General features: G+C 43.1%; 1 protein-coding gene across 1 annotated transcript in view; it reads right to left on the bottom strand.

The window, feature by feature from the left end:
* Positions 1–19,284, bottom strand: part of ANKS6 (ankyrin repeat and sterile alpha motif domain containing 6) — an 81,671-nt gene extending 62,387 nt beyond the window's left edge. The window contains 6 exon segments of the mRNA XM_034761465.1: positions 2,258–2,406; positions 5,682–5,788; positions 6,618–6,822; positions 14,042–14,086; positions 18,715–19,245; positions 19,248–19,284. Of these exon segments, the coding sequence (XP_034617356.1) occupies positions 2,258–2,406; positions 5,682–5,788; positions 6,618–6,822; positions 14,042–14,086; positions 18,715–19,245; positions 19,248–19,284 (1,074 nt within the window).
* Positions 19,285–21,733: the final 2,449 nt, after the last annotated feature.

Raw genomic sequence — 21,733 nt, 5'->3', positions numbered from 1 at the left:
CTGCCCTCTGTCTACCTTCTCTGCAGTTCCAGTACAGCTACCTGAAGTTCTCAAAACTCAGAAGAGAAGTCAAACTCCCATAATTCTCTGGGGGTAAATCCCGTTAATCCCTTGGTGCCAGCACCGTTTCCTGTCCTTTTCCTCAAAAATGGAAGCCAGAATGAAAGCTCTGTTCTCGTTCCTTGCTCAGCAAGGTCCCTGAAAGTGAGTGGCAAGATGGCAGTGGTGGTTGTTCTGAGAGTAACTCTGGGAAGAAAGAGCCAAGACCAGCAATTCAGAGCATTCATGTAACAACAGGTAAGCAGTGGTGGTTGGCGTATGAGTATACGCTTATACGCTATTCGCAGATCTTCTGTAGATGGCATGCCACTTGTGGGTTTGGCGCACAACCACAGGCTGGCGGGGCAGAATTGTTCTTGAAACCTGGGCTAAACTTCAGCGGCTATGTAAGTTCAGGATAAAGTGTCTGTTCTGTAGTGCAGTACTACAGTACCAGATCACAAGTATGAGAGCTCCCCTTATTCTGCAAAAAAATGGGAATTGCTCTGTGAAAGACAGCTGTTCTGGATAATTACCAATCAGCTGAGTCTCATTTGGGGAATGAAATATTCAATCAGTGCCGTTGTGGTGAAGTCTGCAGGGCAATAGTGCATTACAGCAGCATGTGATCCAGACGGCCAATGCACCAGATACTGAGGTAGTTAAATAATTGTGCTTCCCAAATTTTGCAGGAGCCATTTGATGGAATCCATATTTTACCAGCCTACAAAACTTAGCCTTCGTCAATACATTTTACAATAGAAAGCTGCATATCTGATACAGAAGGTCCTTCACCCTGAGGTTCCTCCTTTTACCAACCCAGCTTAGCTGCCTCCTCTGCAAGCATATTGGGATCCTGGGTCCCACTCAAAGAGCTCCTCGTTATACTCTTCATCTTCGAGAATCTACTCTGATCCCTGCATGGAATGCAAACATGAGTGCACAGACTCCATTATATAATAGAGCCGAGATCTCCGTTCTTGATGGAGTTGCAGCTACCGCCTGCTTTCTTCCTCTCCCTGCCCCCTCAGAGCCTAGCAGGGAGCCTGGAGGGAACAAAGAGAGGGAGGAGCTAGAAGCTGACGGTCTGTAAGGAATGCAGCGTTCAGCCCTATCCTACATGCTGCTGGAGGAGTGGAGCTGGTATCAATATTCCTCCTACAGCACCTTCAGCTGTCTGGCACATGTACAACTTGCCTCTAAAACTAACTTTAGTGCTGTAGTGCCAGCCCAGCTCCCCTAACAGCTTCCCCAGCCGGTGACTCACCTGCAGTTCCAGGCAGAGGGAATACAGCACTACCTGGGAGGATAAAAATCACAACTCTAACCCCTGGAACTGTTATGGGGCAACAGTATGGTGGGGCTGTCTGAATGGTCCCATCACCTTACCCTTGATGCAGCAGGTGAGATCACAGAAAGAGGATGAAATGTAGATCTGACACCACTCTCAGAGATGAACTCTGCTAATGTCCCCTTTTTTTCAGGGTAGGGACTCCTTTCCTCACATGAGCCCTGAGCTTTGGAGCCAAATAGCTGGCCCAGCACTGACACTTAGAGCAGTTCCCTCTATTGCAGAGCATGGAGCAGTGCTCTGGTGCTCCCTACTCTTAAACCTCTGCCCTGTCCCAGCCTCCTCCTCTGGCAGAGAGGGGATGGGCAGAGCTGGAACTGCAAACTCTGCAGTGAAGCGAACTGATTCTGTCAACATAAGAGCAGCCCACATCCCCCTCTTCCGCTCACAATACTAATTAAACCTCATATCCCATTCATTTTGAATGCTGTAGAAAAATTCTAACTTGGCTGTAGATGTAACCTAACCAATTTTAGGCCAATACAACTTTTTTCAGAATGAGAACTAAAATCAGGATTAAAATGGAAACTCAGTTATAACCTTAACTACACAGTGACTTTTCCCACTCTGGAATAAGTTTCTTTGTAAGGGTGCTTATATCAACTGTCCTCTAAAATTAAAGAAACAGTTCCACCCCATCTCCTTACCACCACTCAAGCAGCCAAAAAGTCTACCACAATCCACATCTTAGAAAATCAGATAGGACTAATGCATACTTGGCTTGCAGAAAGCAAATATGTTAGTTATGTCCTAGGTCTAAAACACTTCCGTGTGGTGACTTTCCACACTTCATACCTTAGAGTAAATTGTATATTTGTTATTTATGCAGAAATCATCAAAGAGAGAGTACATATGAAATTTGTTTACCTTTAATCCTCCCTTGTCATCTGGCAACATCAGGGTATTTAAAGATTGCCTACTTCTAGAACAGGGCAAAGACGATTTGTTGTTCTGCTTACCCTTGTCTTTGTCTACTTGCATGCAGGCTGATGCTAGTTGACGTACAAGTTCTGTGTCTGGAGAACACAAAATTAGTTTTTGTTTTGTTTTACTTGTAAATGTCCCTTCATCTCAAATATATATCCAGGATTGATGTGCTGAAGCTTCTCCTATGCATCCTATGAGAGTGTAAGGCAACAGCACCAGACACATATGTCTAAAGTTCTGGTGCCAAGGGCTCCCTGTTTTCCCCTCCCTATCTATTCTTCTCGAGGTGAAACTTTCATAACATTCAGCTACAAAGGTGGATTGACCACAAATATTGAATGGTGGCCCTGCGCTCAGTGAGCTGCTGACTTACACAGTGGTACTTATACCACCAAATCTACAGAAGCACTATCAGTGTTTGATTCACTAGAACAAGACTAAAGAGTATTGAACAGCAAGAAGAGCGCTCCGCTCAGTCAGAATCAAGAACACTTTAACAAATGAACCTGACAGTTGCTTGATGGGGGGGGTAAGAAAAACATCGAGAAGCTACTTTTTCTCACCTGAGACAGAAGAAGAGAGCAGAGAGAAAGGATATTCTTTTCTCTTTCCTTGAGCATAGGCTGGAGATAGGAAGTTTGAAGACAAATTCCAGAGGGAAGAGCAATGCTCAGATTAAACAACAAAGAGACTGAAAAGAAGTAGAAGAAAGAAAGGAGGGAAAAACAGAAAAAAGAGGGAGAGGACAGAAAGAATGGATATAAGAGTGAAGATGGGAAGGCAAAATGAGGGAAAGAAAGAGAGACTCCTGAAGAGAAAAAATGCTGAAGAGTGAGACAGAATCAAAAAAAGTATCTGGGAGACAAAAAAAAAAATGACAATAATGAATCTAGAGAAAAAATAAATTGCACATTTTAAAAGCCATTAAACACTGTGTAAAAATTAATCTATGGGAAACAAGATAGTGAAAATGATGGAGAATACACCAAGACACAAGGCAGAAAAAAACAAAGTGGAGTGAATGAAAGAGGAAAGACAGAGGAGAACAAACCACAAGCGAGATATACATTAGCAAAGTAATATTTTATACTGGCAATAAGTGTTCTAAAAACAAAGTGTGGGTCCTTGACAGCACTGAAGACAACAGGAGTTTTAATATTAACTTCACTGGGGTCAGGATTTCCCCCAAAGCTTTTAATGAAATACACAAGGGTTAGAGATGGGATTTGCAAAAGTGTCTAAGGATTTGTCTATGTTACTGTGTGGCCAGCTGTTTCAAAGAGCCATATGTCAAAGCGCACTGTGGACCTTTTATGCACTGTAGCAGTGTCCATATGGGATGTTACTGCACAGCAAAGTAGTGCACTGTGCACTCACACTTCGGTTGCTGAGCAGTAACGTGTCACAAAGACAAGATCCAAGGGCATTAGGAACACCTAAGGGAGCTAGGACTTTCAATGGGACTGGTTTTGCTAATTTAGGTGCTTTTGAAGATCTCATCCCAGATTATTTTACATGCTGCAGTGGAAGGGGAGAGAATGATCTAAGGGGAGATGGACTAGTGGAAGACTTGACAGTGGCTAACAGATTTATTTGGGCATGCCCAAATAAATCTGTTAGTCTTTAAGGTGCCACCAGACTCCTTGTTGTTTTTGTAGATACAGACTAACACGGCTACCCCATGATACTTGACAGTGGCTGGGAGGTATACTTGAGTGTCCAGAGTTAGTAAGCACAAGGACTGGAATAACATGACTTATTAGGGGGGGAAAGGACATTTTGTATTTGGAACTAAATATGTGTGTCTTTGCAGTGCTGATGCTGGAAAAAAGTTCATTAAAACTTTATTTCCAGCAGAACCAGAAGAAACTTCCAGAAGGAAAGAACTGGCCTACACAGTAGCCTGACTGGGTAGAAAACCGGAAACCTTCATCAGCTCTGCAAGTTGACATTCACCACAAGAAAAAACACTTCAGTAGATTTTTTTTTCCCTAAAATTTCCCACTATTGCTGCCCTGGGTGCAGCTCTACTAGTGAGAGCTCCAATCCAGAAAAGGTGCAGGTACTTGTCAGTGATTAAAGAACTGACAGCCTTCAGTCCCTTGTGTACACCAGAGCTCCCACAAGTGATGCTGCAATAGTGGGAAACTTTAGAGAACACAGCTGAAAAAGGAGTGTCTGTTGTGATGCCCTGAATTGAAAAGATCATGGAGTGGGAAGTGCTCTGCCAGCTGACTGGGGTTTGTGAGTTTGAGTGTTTAACTGCCTGCAGATCACCTAGGCTCCTGCTGCAGTCCTCCTCTCTGCTCCCTGCCCACACTGTATCAAGGACCTGTCAAAGCAGTAGAATTTCTGAATTAGTTTTCTTTCTCTACATTTTTGCCTGTGACACTGCGACATGTCACAGGCAGATATGTACTGTCAATAACCCACAGTATTACTTGGAACACTGTCCAATCAAGATGTCAGTACACCTCTAATGATTACCATTCAACACTAGATAGTCAACTGGTGATACTAGAACTAAGAACTATTTAGTGTTCAGTTTTTTTCACCTTCCTTGTTTTTTTGTTGTTTTTTTTAAAGAGGTCCTCTGCCTGTTCGTTCATTCTCTCTCTCGGATGGAGTGAAGGAAATACAGAGATAGCAAAGGTTAATTCCATGAGAAACAGCATTCTTTGGCTTCAGAAAAGCCAGTTCAGATACAGGTAAGAATAACAGAAAAGTGCCAAATAACGTAAGCTAAAGTGGTTTATTTGACAGCTTAATAGAAACACATTAAAAACATTTTACCAAAGCCTCATTTAAGGTGTTTTTCCTTTCTTTCTAGGATGTTTTTCAATAAAAAAATGTTGGACTCCTGAAATGTGACTTTTACTCAATCTTACAGAGCTAAAAAAGAGATTTGCCCAGGAGTTCACCACTTTCCAGATGATGGCACATTCTCTTTCCTTTCCCTTTACTGTTGGTTACTAAGCCATCTATGCAAATGGAAGCTTTCACTTTCATAATTATTCTATATTTTTGCTCTATATTTTTAGTGATGTCACAGGAGTGTCTTTGGGCCATCATAATTCAACATCACTGAAAAGACACTGGTGACACAAACACTGCATTTTGACACCACACTTGAAAAATCAGGCAGCAGGACAAGTTATAACCCATAAATTTCTATATACTTCTATCTGACCATTTAATCCAATAAGCATACTGTTTCTAGAAAATAATCTCTCTCTGTCACATGGAACTCATGGGAGATTGTTTTCTACAACTCAAATGTATTTTCTAAATTAGAAGGGATGTTTTCCTTGTTGCATGTGCTGTCATTGCAAGCATTTCCTTTGGGCTCTATGACATAACATACCTGGATCATTCAGTAGCATTATCAGGTCAAAGGCTGTGTATCCGTTTTTTGCACGTAGATTGACATCAGCTCCTCGATTCAACAAATACTTAACAACTTCTTTATTTCTTTAAGGGAAAAAAAATTGGTCACATATGTGAAAGAGTGCTAATGTTCCATCTCTTCCCTCTTATGGCACGCTCTTTTTCCTGAATTAGAATTTGTCCAGATATTGTCTATAGACAACCTAGGTGGCTCTCAATTCTGTCGGACTGGCACCAGCAAGGAACCCTCTAACATAGAAAGTGAGGCGTCACTTCTGATGGGGGGAAACAGTGGAACCCTCACATCAAAATCTTTGCAACAAATTATAATGCTCCTGGCTATCTGCAGAACCAGTTTGGCACTTAGCATCTCCAGCACTGAAGTCTCCAGATCTGCCATTCAATTCTTGGATCCATAGTCGCAATGTTTCTTCTTCTGCTGTTTCTTCATAAGAGAGTTCTGGTTCAATAACTAGGGCTCCCTAAGAACTTTCCTCCTCTTATTTTCCTTGGGGTGAAGAGTGGTTGATGGAACTAGAGACTGAGGTTTCTGAACCAGTGCTACTCTGCACTGACAGGCTTCCACTTGGTACCAGCTTGGTATCCTGGGTCTCCAAGCCACTTACTGGAGATAGGACCTGCTAGAGAAACCTGAGGGTCCCAAAACCAAAACTGAAGCTTCTTTTGAAGCTAGCACTGAGGAAAATCACATCAACAATACCACAAGTTTCAGCACCTAAGAGAGGCCTGGTGTTTCTCACCAGCATAGGACTTATTGTTCCTTGGCATCAGCATATAGAATTTTTAGTTAGCTTGCCCTCTGCTATTCTGAGCCAATATCTAACTGATTACTTTTGTGTCCATATCTATGAAGTACCTCTCCTACCACTAATCAAGGGGGAAAATCACTTACCCATGGTATGTGGCCTGCATTAGGGCTGTCCAGCCATGAACATTATCTTGTTTGTCAATGTCAGCATTTCTCTCAACAAGCAGCTGTACAAGATCCAACTGTCCAGTTACAGCGGCAATCATCAGTGGAGAAGCACCATCACCATTAATAATATTAACTTGATTTGGGTCTTCATCCACAATCTCTTTAACCAGCTGAAAATTTCCTATGAAGAAAGTCACAAAACAGAATAATGCTGTATATTAGGAATAGACAATTTCTCAGCCTCTAAATTAATACATATTTTGATTTGCTAACATTGACAAAATATTCTTACTTAAAAAGAAAAATAAAGAAACAAAATATATATCACCTTTAAAACGTATTGTACTATGAAAACTAAATGAAATAGCAACATCAAGAGAAATATTATTACTTCACATACACTATAGTTCCATCTACATTAGAGAACTGCACTATTTCAAGTTTAAATGTTACAGCTAAGAATTTGTAGTGCTATTTGTTCCTTCAACTGATCAGCGTATCTGTCCTGTTTTGCACAAACAGGCTTAGTGTATCCATACAAAGTGCTCCCTCCAGTCTTTTACTGTGCACCACAGCACTATCCCATAATTCCAAGGATAAATCCCTAGAGCAGGTGTATAAAATGTGTACATTAAATATTATAGAGACATTGATATTGACTCTGTAGTTAAGGTTTCACTTTGATTTGCACTTAAAACAGGCCTAAAATCCTGTTTCACTTACATGACCGAACGTGGTGTCGAAACTTTACCACGAAGGAGCCTGTTAGCCACTGGGGCCTTGTTACTTCTACTGTACTCTAGCATCTTAACAGATTTGAGATGACTCTAAGCCCTGGTCTACACTATGAGGTTAGGTCGAATTTAGCCGTGTTATGTCGATTTTATAAGCAATGCGTCTACACAACCAACCCCGTTCTGTTGACCTAAATGGCTCTTAAAATCGATTGCTGTACTCCTCCCTGGCGAGGGGCGTAGCACTAAAATCGACTTTTCTGGGTCAAATTTGGGGTAATGCAGACACAATTCGATGTTATTGGTCTCCGGGAGCTATCCCAGAGTGCTGCAATTTGATCACTCTGGACAGCACTTTCAACTCAGATGCACTAGCCAGGTACACAGGAAAAAGCCCTGGGAAATTTTGAATTTCATTTCCTGTTTGGTTAGCGTGGCAAGCTCAGCAGCACAGGTGACCATGCAGTCTCCCCAGAATCATGAACGAGCTTCAGCATGGACCGAACAGGAGACACTGGATTTGATTGCTGTATGGGGAGAAGAATCTATGCAAGCCGAACTCCAATCAAAAAGAAGAAATGCTAATATATATGCCAAAATCGTACAGGGCATGGTGGAGAGAGGCTACAACAGGGACAAACAGCAGTGCTGCGTGAAAGTTAAGGAGCTCAGATAAGCCTACCAAAAGACAAAGGAGGCAAATGGTCGCTCCGGGTCAGAGCCCCATACTTGCCATTCCTATGATCAGCTGCATGGCATTCTGGGGGGGATCCTACCACTACCCCACTACTGTCCATGGACACCTGCAAGGGGGGAGTCTCATGCAACAGGGAGGAGGATTTTGTGGATGAGGAAGAGGAGGAGAAGGAGAATGTGCAGCAGGCAAGCGGAGAATCCATTCTCCCCAGCAGCCAGGACGTTTTCATCACCCTGGAGCCAATACCCTCCCAAGGCGGGTTCCGACCCTGAAGCCAGAGAAGGCACCTCTGGTGAGTGCACATTTGTAACTACACTACAGGGGATAAAAGCAATTGTGTTTAATGTTTGATTTGCCCTGAAGAATTGGGATGCATTCGCGGCCAGTACAGCTACTGGAAAAGTCTGTTAACGTGTTTGGGGATGGAGCGGGAATCCTCTAGGGACATCTCCATGAAACTCTCCTGGAGGTACTCTGAAAGCCTTTGCAGAAGATTTCTGGGGAGGGCTGCCTTATTTCGTCCTCCATGGTAGGACACTTTACCACGCCAAGCCAGTAGCAAGTAGTCTGGAATCATTGCAGCACAAAGCATGGCAGCGAATGGTCCTGGGTTTTGGTCGCATTCAAGCAAAATTTGGTCTATATCTTTCTGTGTTAGCCTCAGGAGAGTGATATCATTCATGGTCACCTGGTTGAAATAGGGGAATTTTTGTAAGGGAACTGTAAAAGGACCTCATTTATGCAGGGCTGTTTGATCTTGGCTAAAAGGGATCATCCCTGAGAATAGCTACGCAGTGGGGGGAGGGGTGAAGGGATCATCCCAGAGAATAGCCACACAGTGGAGTTGGGGGAGGGGTGTCCTGCACATCTACCCGAAAACCGCAGCCCCTCCTTTTAAATGGCAAACCCAACCAGCATTGCTTGCGCTGGGAAAGGAGGGTGCTGCAGTTTGAAACCATTCCCACATATTATGAAGGCGTTAGAAGCCAACCCCACGTACCCTTTGGCTTACCATGGCTGCCTGGAAACTGAATTCTGTTGCCCAGCCGTGTGTGATGTGTCACAATACCAGCAGGTGCTCAATATAAAAGGCAAAATGCGACCTTGTACCTAAAGCACATGTGCTGTCTGCTGTGAATTGCTTGATTCACTGTGAGTCTCCCTTTTCTTCTCAGAAATGTATCTTCTTAAATTCTACTCTCCCTTTTTATCCCCCCGCACGTGCAAATGTTTCTATGCTCCCCCTATCATCTCTGTCCCAGAGGTTATCACAGATTAGAAGGCGAAAAAAATGCACTCATGTTGGCGTGTTTTCCAAGCTCATGCAGTCCTCCCACACGGATAGGGAACAGCTGAATGCATGGAGGCATTCAGTGACACAGGCCAGGAAAGCATTAAGTGAGCGCGATGAGAAGAGGCAGAAGGCGATGCTGAGGCTAATGGGGGAGCAAACGGACATGATCAGGCATCTGGTGGAGCTGCAGGAAAGGCAACAAGAGCACAGACCACTGCTGCATCCACTGCATAACCGCCTGCCCTCCTCCCCAAGTTCCATATCCTCCTCACCCAGATGCCCAAGAACGCGGAGGGGAGGCTCCGGGCACCCAGCCACTCCACTCCAGAAGATGGCCCAAGCAACAGAAGGCTGTCATTCAAACAGTTTTGATTTGTTGTGTGGCTACAATAAGCAATGTGGCCTTGTCCTTCCCTCCTCCCCCACCCCACCCGGGCTACCTTGTCAGTTATCTCACTTTTTTTTAATTAATAAAGAATGCATGGTTTCAAAACAATAGTGACTTTATTTCCTTTGCTAGCTGTGATCGAAGGGGGGAGGGTGGTTGGCTTTCAGGGAATTAAAATCAACAAAGGGGCGGGTTTGCATCAAGGAGAAACACACACAATTGTCACACCATAGCCTGGCCAGTCATGAAACTGGTTTTCAAAGCCTCTCTGATGCGCAGCACGCCTAGCTGTACTCTTCTAATTGCCCTGGTGTCTGGCTGCTCAAAATTGGCCGCCAGGCATTTTGCCTCAACCTCCCACCCCGCCATAAATGTCTCCCCCTTACTCTCACAGATATTATGGAGCACACAGCAAGCAGCAATAACAATGGGAATGTTATCAGAGGGGTAGCCGTGTTAGTCTGAATCTGTAAAAAGCAACAGAGGGTCCTGTGGCACCTTTAAGACTAACAGAAGTATTGGGAGCATAAGCTTTCGTGGGTAAGAACCTCACTTCTTCAGATCCAAGAAGTGAGGTTCTTACCCACGAAAGCTTATGCTCCCAATATTTCAATGGGAACATTGGTTGTGCTGAGGTCTAACCTAGTCAGCAACAGCACCAGCAAGCTTTTAAACATCCAAAGGCACATTCTACCACCATTCTGCACTTGTTCAGCCTATAGTTGAACTGCTTCTTACTACTGTCCAGGCTGCCTGTGTGCGGCTTCATAAGCCATGGGAGTAAGGGGTAGGCTGGGTCCCCAAGGATAGCTATTGGCATTTCAACAGCCCCAATGGTAATTTTCTGGTCTGGGAAGTAAGTCCCTTCTTGCAGCTGCTCGAACAGCCCGGAGTTCCTAAAGATGCGAGCGTCATGCACCTTTCCTGGCAATCCCATGTTGATGTCGGTGAAACGTCCCTTGTGATCCACCAGTACTTGCAGCATCATTGGGAAGTACCCCCTTGCAGTTTACGTACTAGGGAACCCCATTGCAGCAAAGCCATCCACTATGCCCTGCACATTTCCCAGAGTCACTACCCTTGTTAGCAGAAGGTCAGTGATTGCATTGGCTACTTGGATCACAGCAGTCCCCACAGTAGATTTGCCCACTCCAAATTGATTCCTGACTGACCAGTAGCAGTCAGGCGTTGCAAGCTTCCACAGGGCTATCGCCACTCACTTCTCAACTGTCAGGGCCGGTCCCATCTTGGTATTCCTGCGCTTCAGGGCAAGGGAAAGTAACTCACAAAGTTCCAGGAAAGTGGCCCTACGCATGCGAGAGTTTCGCAGCCACTGGGAAATATCCCAGACCTGCAACATTATGCGGTCCCTCCAGTCTGTGCTTGTTTGCCGGGCCCAGAATCAGTGTTCCTTTGTATCAAGCTGCCCCACTGCCGCCATGATGTCCCAATTGCCTCATCCCGTGCTTTCAGGAACGTCTGTGTCCATGTCCTCCTCACAATCACTCTCATGCTGGCAGGTCCTAGCCAGGTTCTGCACATACTGCAGGATAATGCGCAAGGTGTTTACAATGCTCACGACAGCATCGGTGAGCTGAGCAGGCTCCATGCTTGCCATGCTATGGCGTCTGCACTAGTAATCCAGGAAAAAAGGCGCAAAATGATTGTCTGCCATTGCTTTCATAGAGGGAGGGAGAGAGGAAAAGAGGGAAGGGAGACTGATGACGTGTACCCAAAACCACCCACGACAATCTTTTTGCCCCATTAGACATTGGGAGCTTAACTCAGAATTCCAAAGGGCAACGGAGACTGTGGGGACTGTGGGATAGCTACCCACAGTGCACCGCTCCGTGAGCTGATGCTAGCCACGGTATTGAGGACACACTCCGCCGACTTAATGTGCTTAGTGAGGACATATACAATTGACTGTATAAAATTGCTTTCTAAAGATCGACTTCTATAAAATCGACCTAATTTCGTAGTGTAGACCTACCCTGAGGAAAAAAAGGGAAGATGGGTGGTTAGCATGAATGTAGGGAAGCAACACCCTTGAAGATGTGCAGTTATTGGCAAGTATCATCCCTTTCTTTGTCAGAGTAGTCTCTGCCCATTTTCAGTATTGCTAGTTTGACAAGCAGTACAAACTCCAGAGATAAGCGGGCTGAAAAGTTTTTAATTGAACATCAATTGTAAAAGCACTCTCCCAAATCTAGCATCAGATCTGGAGGTAAATCTAGGTATTATCATTGTGTAAACATAATCCTATGCTTCTCAGTTTGACCGTGATGAAGACAACCACAGGAGGTATTTCCTGTTGAATTAGCCCAAAGTCCGTCTAATTTGGGAACACTAGCTAAAATGCAAACAAGTCTCTGTGCACAATTTAATCCATCTGGATGGATGTCAAGAAGCAATGACATTTCCCTTACAATGTTTCACATATGGAATAAAAAGAAATCTAAGTAATTTTCTAAACACCCTAGATTTATCTATGTAAAAACTCAAAGCTCTCTTAAAATCCACAGTGTAAAGCCTTACTTCTTCACGGTGTGCATAAAGCTTATGGGAAACACACACACACCAGAAAGTTAATTATTTCGTTAAGGTCTTGGGGTGGGTATGTATAACAACCATGGTCTTGTGAAAAACTGGAAATGGAGGGTCAGGCATAACACTCTATAGTTTACTTACTCTCCTTATTCATGTCACCATCATCAGGAAGCCTCTTTTTATAGATAGGTTAGTGAGCATCAGATCCCAGATGGTAACTGGGTCTTTGACTGGTAGAAAAACATTAGCTAGACCCTTCAAGGACTTTTTCACTGCTGAGTGCCAAAACACTTTGCTATTGTTGCTCCTCTTTCCTTGATGACACAGTATATTACAGACTTGTTGTCCTGAATGACCTAGACCACACCACCTCAGGTTTGCAGAAGAAAGGTAAAGAACCCACCTGATAGCAGGGATAAGAGATTTTGTACTGCTGCATCTGTGGCCTCATCCATTTGAATGTTGGTTTTTCAAGACAACAGATCTTCATCTCTTCATTACTATGTCAGATAGCATCTCAAGCTGCTCTTCTAAAAAGTCACTGGTCTCCAAAGATCTGTGGATTAGCAGGCTATACAGTCTGGATTTGTCCCTGGTCTTATAGGTCAGATAGATGAACTGCAAAGATTTTGTTTCAAGTATATATTTCCTGCACTTGAATCTGGAAGTGAGAATTATGGCTACATCATCTACTAATTTGCATTCTGTGGACTGGGTTGGTGGGCCCAAGTGACCTAGCATGGGGGAAATGGTGTCAGCAAGCCAGGTTGCTATGATGTAGATTAGGTAACTCATTTTGCATGAATGGTTGACTGCTGACTTTTACTGATCAGCATAAGGCTGAAATATTTTAATTTATCTGTTTTGAATTTGTTTGGGTAGTCTATTCACTGTGTGCACTGGATTTTAATTTCTTGTCTGCTTATCTTTCCAGTCACTGGTGGGAGCTTCCTCTGTGTTATACTGTGTTCCTAAGTGTTATACTTCTTGATAACACTTATATCAGAGAAGGTTGTATGTAGATGGTCAGTTTGATCAAGGCCATGCTCAAGAATGCATAGATCTCTTCCTGTACTGATGGAGTCTACAGGTTCAAAGCCTCACCCAGATTGATAGCCATGTCCTGGACTTGCTGGGGTCTCGTGAGGATACAGAAGATACTCCAGTGTTGTCATCTAGAGAAGTTGATTGTCAATACCAGTTGGGACATCAGCACCCACCCCATCATCCCCTGACAGCCTGTCATCAGTCTCAGCCAGGGCAAAGATAGATTAATCTAGTTACACATCATCTAGTCTACTGGCAAGAACTGAGGGACTATATACAAACTTTGAAAGACTGACAGAATCAGCATGGCACAGCTCTTGTTACAGTCCTGTCCTCCTGCAACACTGCAGGAAGAATTCTTGCTGACTGTCACCCATCCACCTTGTTATTTACTTGTAATTGAGTCCTGAAAATGTCGGAGTGGATTTCTCATTTTGATATCCTCCCAGTGTGTCAAAGGAATCAAAGGCAGTGAATGTCTTTTTTAGCTTGTCAGAACCTCTGATTTTGCGTCCTTTGATACGCTAAGCACTGATGTAGCTTTTGTTCATATCTTTATCTAAATAGTAAGGAAAGGGCAAAGTAGCCTATAACTCCAGTACACACTGTTTCAATTTTCCATGTTAGCAAGTAAGCCTGCCTTACAGTCTCAAGAAACAGATTTGGTGGTGAATTTTTTTTAATGCTTACCCATTTTCAAAGCATGAAAGACATCAGGTTGCCTCTTGTCATTATCTGAGAAAATACAAATATCTGTATTAAAATTTGAGTCATGTAGCTAAAATTTTTTAGTACAATTAATTTAGCATAAAAAGTAAAAATATATTTGTGATGTTATCTGATTAGAGTATGACCAGGCAAATCATTGTTGCTACCACGTTATATAATTGCAACAAATCTTATACAAAGTGTGACGCATGGCCAGAAAGGGTTAAGCGGCTCGCAGGCTAAATGACCCAGAGTCAACCTTTTAGAGACATGTTAGAAAAGTATGTACATGGTAATTAGGGCCATTCCATGTTACATAGGCTAGAACTGTGAAATACAAACCTGTATTGTTAGAGAATTACAAGTGATACTAATTGTATGTTTACTTATATCTTATTAGATGTTACCCATGTAAACTGACAGTTCTTCTCTGTCACAATAGATATTGATTCAGAGATCAAAAGGGAATATTAACATTTAGATGAATCTTGGGTGAAATAATGTCATTGTCTATATGTCTCTTTAAAGTTTGTGATAAATTGCCTAACAGATAAATTGCCTTATGTTAATCTGTGTAGCTAATTACTGGTGATGCTTAGGAAATCGGTCTACTTCAAAGTCTCCATGATTGATGAATCTTTGCCTAAGGACTCCGAGCTGTCAAGAGAAGGCCTGGAACTGTATAAAAATCCCTTGGGTCCTAATCCTCTTTTTATCTCAGGTCTGCTTGATGCTTCATGCAGGGGAAGCTTAAGTCATAAGACTGAGATCTCCAGTCTCATCTGGATCACCCTGAATATAGACATTGGACTAATTCTGAAAGTACTCTTTGCAAATACAAAGCTCACCATCTCTCCTATGAATCTGATCTCAGATCTGTACTCATGTCTGTATGTATATTGATCTTTTAACCAATACGCTCTCTATTTTCTTTTTTAATAATTTTTAATTTACTTAATAAGGATTGGCTGTAAATGTATATTTGGGTAAGATCTGAAGTATTCCTGAACATGGGAGGTAACGTGTCCGATCCTTTGGGATTGGTAGAACTTTCTTATATGATGAATAAAATTTTCAGTAATGCTCATCATATTTGACTTGGGTGTCTGGGTGAAGGCCTGAAGCTGGGTTGCTTTAAGGCAGTGGTTTCCAACCTTTTTACGCCCAAGATCACTTTTTGAATCTAAGGGCAACCCAAGATCTGCCCCGCCCCTTCACCAAGGCCCTGCCCCTTCCCCAAAGACTTGCCCCACTCACTCCATGCCCCCTCTCTCCATTGCTCACTCTCCCCCACCCTCACTCACTTTCACCGGGCTGTAGTAGGTTGTGGTTCGGGAAGGGGTACAGGCACTGGGCTGCAGCTGAGGGGTTCGTAGCATGGGAGGGGTCTCTGAGCTGAGCCTGGGGCAGGGGAGTTGGGGTGCATAAGGGGGTGAGGGGTACAAGCTCTAGCAGGGAGTTTGGGTGCAGGAGGGGGCTCTAGGCTGGTGCAGAGTGTTGGACTGCACGAAGGGGTACAGGGTGCTGGCTCTGGGAGGGGGTCAGGGCTGGGGCAGGGGGTTGGGGTGAATGAGGGGCTATGAGGTGCTGGCTCCAGGAGGAGACTCAGGCTGGGGATTGGGGTGTGGCCTCCCACAAGCAGCACTTACTTCCGGCAGCTCCCAGTCGGCGGCAGGTGGCAGGCGCAGCGAGGCTAAGGCAGGCTCCCTGCCTACCCCGGCCCCACACCGCTCCTGGAAGGGGCCAACGCGTCCCTGGGGGGGGGGGGGGAGAAGTGCGGAGCATGTGACTCCGCACACTGCTCCTCTCTGCAAGCACGGCCCCCACAGCTGTCCCGGCCAATGAGAGTTGCAGGTATGGTGCTTCCAGGAGAGTGTGGGGCCAGGGTAGGCAGGGAGTCTGCCTTAGCAGCTGCCACGCTACACCACCAGAGATTGCATTCGACTGGGAGATCCTCTAGGATCGACCAGTTGATCGCGATTGACCGGTTGGTGACCACTGCTTTAAGGGACCTGTGTTGTTGGCTTCTGGGTAAACAGTAATATATTATAAAAGCTGTTTATGCTGGCTTGGTAAATCTAAGTATTGGAATATCCACCAGCTTTGCAGATTGTCTGCCCCATTCTTTGCAGTTCACCCTAATTGAGTAACCTCAGAGTGGCTCCGTGGGACCCCCGTCACAATATTCTACGTATAATTATCTTATTCCAAAATGTACATTCGGGCTTCTATTTGATCAGTAAAGAAGAAAGCATACAGAAACTAATATAGGCCCTGTGGGAGCAGAGGTCCACCTGCAGGGTTCTCAGTACAGGAGCAGGACTACAAACCGTATAAAGGATCAGTAGAGTTGTTTGCCACCTAACATCTATTCTGTATAAGGAAAAGAAATCTTGAAATGTATACAGTAATGTGTCTGGAAGAGTAAAATATCTGTTAAAGGATGGCATTCACTTCAGAAGGCCCACAATAAGGTTCAAAGCATTAGTGTGAATTTCTGGGATAAAATGTGTGAGCTTCTACACTGGGTAAATATTCCCCAAAGTGCAAGTCTACTCTGAAACCTAGCAAAAAAATGGCTTTGTGGGATTCCATTTTCATTTCTACTTATGGATTTCCACATCAAATTTGCTCAGTTCACATAAAAAAAAATATTTTTCTAAACCCCCTTTCCAAGGCCATCATCTCCATCCTTTTATCAATGATAAAAGAACGTAAGAATGGCCATACTGGGTCAGACCAATGGTGCACCTAGCCCAGTATCCTGTCTTCCGACCGTGGCCAATGCCAGATTCTTCAAAGGGAATGACCAGAACAGGGAAATTATCAAATGATCCATCCCCTGCTCTCCAGTCCCAGCATCTGGCAGTCAGAGGATAAAAATTCTGCATATGAAATTATTCCAATTTTAAGTTTTTTAGGACATGGTGTTTGTCTTCATATATCTCTGTGAAGTCTCTAGGAACTGTTGGCACCACATAATTAAGGGAAAAAGAGATATATTCTGTTTTGTGTATACAAGGTCAGATAATAAATCCAGCTCCCTCTTCCAAAGCATTATTGGCAATTCAGTGCTAACAGAAGTATAAAGTAATGATATATTTGAAATGAAATCAAGAAGAGGTGGACAGAACTACTAAGTTAGAAGTTGCCATTTTTACACAGACGTTTTCTGTCCATAACTGGACTTCACAGGGAGTAATTCCAAAATACTGCACACAGTCAAATGCTGAGAAGAGAAACCAAAGGAAGAATGAGAATTCCTTGGACTCTTTAAAACTGGGAGCAGTAGTTGAATGTAATACCTGGTCCTAGTCACATGCACTAGAGGAACCTGTATAGAATGCTTCCTAACTCTTAGGCAAAGGGCCAGAAAGGAGAGACCCCGGGTCAGGAAAGGACCTGGAAAGGGGGACTCCTTGCACCTGTCAAATAAAAGGCCAGATAGGAAGACACCAGGGAACTGCAACTGGCTGGAAGAAAGCCTGAGCTGGAGACCCCCTGGACAAAAGCATATAAGGACTGTGAAGCCCTGGAGACAAGGGTTAAGACAACACCCTGTAGGGCAGCCAGAATATTTTGTTTTTGTTTTAATGTTGTGTATTTAAAAAATCCCTGAGAAGAAAATTTGAAGTGTGCTGTTGTTTAGGGGGTGAATTCTCCTTCCCTCACCGGGCACATCAGCCAGCCATCTTACAGCATATTAGCAGATATTTAAGAGCTGCAAAACTCATGTGAGTGTCCCTTTCTGCTGCCTTGCCCCTTTTGAGAGTATATAGCTAGACCCCAGTGTATGGCAGGGATTATGGCTTTGTCTACACTAGCACTTATGTCAGCAAAACTTTTGTCACTCAGGGGTGTGAAAAAACACACTCTCTGAGTGACATAAATTTTGCTGGCATAATTTCTTTTGCCCAATAATTCCTGCATCAGACCCAGAAATTTATGGATGAACTACAGTATATATTTTAAAAACACATTCAATCTTGCTTTAAAAACTTGAACTGATAAAGAATTTACCACATTCTTTGGTGGTCTGTTCCAAAAGTTAATTATTCTCTTTGTTAAAAAATTGTCTTATTTCCATTTAGACATTCCATTCCAACATTACTATGCCTTTGTCTGCTAAAGAAAAGAGCCCTCCGATATAAGATTTCTTGTCCCTATGTAGATGTATTTAGATTTTGATTTAGTTACCTCTTAACCTTCTCTTTGTTAAACTAATAAGACTGAGCTCCTTTAGTCTCTCACTGCAAGGCAGGATTTCTAGACTTGAATCATTCTCGTAGCTCTTCTCTGATTTGTCTTCAATTTTTCAACATCTTTGACCCTTTGGATAAATATTTTTATTTTCCCCTAAAAGAGCACAAATAGGATCCCGCTTGGAACACCAATTTTTTTGTTTTAATTTTTCAAGTCAAATTCACAGTCTTGTTGCTATAAAACTATGGAAATACTAACATGCCTCCATATTATTTGGAGAAAACCTGTTTGCAGGCAAAGGTGAGTAAATCCACTCCAAAAACATCTAGATCAAGAGCCCTGTGCCTCAAAGTATAAAATGTACATTAATTACTACCTCTTTGGTTCTTATGTCTCAAAAATGTCTAACCTAAACCCTGCAGAAAAGAAACCAAAAGAATAGTAGCCCATACCTGTCAGGGGTCTGATTGTTGTTAGTGATTCCAAATAATCTTTCATGTCTTTATGTTTGAAGCCAATGGAGATTTCAAAAGGTGTTTTATTCAGCACATTTAGGTGATTAGGATTGGCTCCCTTGTCCATGAGTTGTTGTGCCAAGCTCAGCTTTCCACTAACAGCTGCCAGCATTAGAGGACTCCAGCCCACAGTCTTCACAGTATAATTACAATCAGCTCCCCAGTCCAGTAGCAAGTGCACCACTGCCTCATATCCATGCTGGGCGGCTGCGATTAGTGGTGTTATATCAGGCAGTTCCTCTTTGCTGTTGTCAACCAAACTGGTATTAAAATGGTCATAATTATCAACAAAAGCTCCAGATTCCAGCAACAATTTCACGACACTGACATGGCCACCTCTAGAAGCCATTGTAAGTACACTGGCTCCCAGCTTATTCTGTGCATTGAGATCAGCACCATTCTCCAACAAGATGTGAGCCACAGTTAGATGTCCAAACCTTAAGAGGAGGAAAAAGAATTGAAAAAAGAACCAATTCTACTGTAACAAATATCTCCTACAGAGAGCATGTGAGAAAATTTTGCTGCAGCAGTTATCCAGTATGCTAAACTCTCATAAGATACCTACATCAACTGAAAATGTACCATTTGGACTCAAGACTATCACCGCTGCCCAACCCCATCCTCTGACATTAGGATTTAGAAGAATCCAAAGAACTATAAAAGATCTGGACAAAACACAAATGTCCCAGATCAAGAGGGCATTTAAATATATGTGAGTTCAATATGGGAATATTCACATGCTTAAAATTCTACACATACTTAAGGGATTTCCTGAATCAGGGCCTAAAAAAATAGAAGTATTGTTTTAATACCACTACTGGATGACCTACCACTGTGCACACGTATTTCCATTATAAATCCCTATGTTCAGATATAGGCTAGGTCTACACTGGGGGAGGGGAGGGTCGACCTAAGAGACGCAACTTCAGCTATGCGAATAGCGTAGCTGAAGTCGACGTATCTTAGGTCAATTTACCTGGCCGTGAGGACGGTGGCAAGTCGACCACTGCCGCTCCCCTGTCGACTCCGCTTCCGCGCCTCGCCGCGGTGGAATTCCGGAGTCGACGGCAGAGCAATCGGAGATCGATTTTATCGGGTCTACACTAGACTGATAAATCGATCCCCGATAGATCGATCACTACCCGTTGAGCCGTCGGGTAGTGTAGATGTACCCATAGTCACTTTTAGGGGGGTTATTTCACTTTTCAAATAGAAATCTTTCTTCACCATAAACTTCTCCCCACCCCAAGCTTTTGAAATTTTAGAATGGAGGTTTTATTTGTTTCTTTTAAATTACCAGTCCAATTAACAACTGGCCCAGTAGTTCAAAACTTCAAATTCAATTTTCCTTCCTATAAATAAGCTTCTACTGCTGTGAGCTCTGCAGAGCCAATATAGCTCTGCGAGAATGAGAGAGATTCTTAACCATTCTGTGGTCAAAAACAAAAAAGTTCCAATTTCAGAATATTTATTATTGGGGATGAGCCAGAAAGACCTAAGCTTGGCTGTGGTGAAAGATGCTAGAAAAGGGAAGAGTTAGCATTCAGTGTACAAATCAAAAGGAAGGGGGAAATGTTCGAGTACAATAATTTTGTTTTCAAATGCATGGGGCTTTTAATAAATATCTCAGTCTCAGTATCCTGCAGGAGATTGGAAACAGGCAAGTTTTTTTTGTTGTTGTTTTTGTTTTTTGTTAAGTATCAGGGGGTAGCCGTGTTAGTCTGTATCTACAAAAACAACAAGGAGTCTGGTGGCACCTTAAAGATTAGCAGATTTATTTGGGCATAAGCTTTCGTGAGTAAAAACCTCACTTCTTCGGATGCATCCGAAGAAGTGAGGTTTTTACTCACGAAAGCTTATGCCCAAATAAATCTGCTAATCTTTAAGGTGCCACCAGACTCCTTGTTGTTTTTGTAGATACAGACTAACACGGCTACCCCCTGATACTTAACAAAAAACAAAAACAACAACAAAAAAAACTTGCCTGTTTCCAATCTCCTGCAGGATACTGAGACTGAGATATTTATTAAAAGCCCCATGCATTTGAAAACAAAATTATTGTACTCGAACATTTCCCCCTTCCTTTTGATTTGTACACTGAATGCTAACTCTTCCCTTTTCTAGCATCTTTCACCACAGCCAAGCTTAGGTCTTTCTGGCTCATCCCCAATAATAAATATTCTGAAATTGGAACTTTTTTGTTTTTGACCACAGAATGGTTAAGAATCTCTCTCATTCTCGCAGAGCTATATTGGCTCTGCAGAGCTCACAGCAGTAGAAGCTTATTTATAGGAAGGAAAATTGAATTTGAAGTTTTGAACTACTGGGCCAGTTGTTAATTGGACTGGTAATTTAAAAGAAACAAATAAAACCTCCATTCTAAAATTTCAAAAGCTTGGGGTGGGGAGAAGTTTATGGTGAAGAAAGATTTCTATTTGAAAAGTGAAATAACCCCCCTAAAAGTGACTATGGGTACATCTACACTACCCGACGGCTCAACGGGTAGTGATCGATCTATCGGGGATCGATTTATCAGTCTAGTGTAGACCCGATAAAATCGATCTCCGATTGCTCTGCCGTCGACTCCGGAATTCCACCGCGGCGAGGCGCGGAAGCGGAGTCGACAGGGGAGCGGCAGTGGTCGACTTGCCACCGTCCTCACGGCCAGGTAAATTGACCTAAGATACGTCGACTTCAGCTACGCTATTCGCATAGCTGAAGTTGCGTCTCTTAGGTCGACCCTCCCCTCCCCCAGTGTAGACCTAGCCTATATCTGAACATAGGGATTTATAATGGAAATACGTGTGCACAGTGGTAGGTCATCCAGTAGTGGTATTAAAACAATACTTCTATTTTTTTAGGCCCTGATTCAGGAAATCCCTTAAGTATGTGTAGAATTTTAAGCATGTGAATATTCCCATATTGAACTCACATATATTTAAATGCCCTCTTGATC

The sequence above is a fragment of the Trachemys scripta genome, chromosome 2, assembly GCF_013100865.1.
Source record: "Trachemys scripta elegans isolate TJP31775 chromosome 2, CAS_Tse_1.0, whole genome shotgun sequence".
Lineage (NCBI taxonomy): Eukaryota > Metazoa > Chordata > Testudines > Emydidae > Trachemys > Trachemys scripta.
Note: the sequence above shows the minus strand (reverse complement) of the source record. Positions and strands in the feature narration are given on the sequence as shown.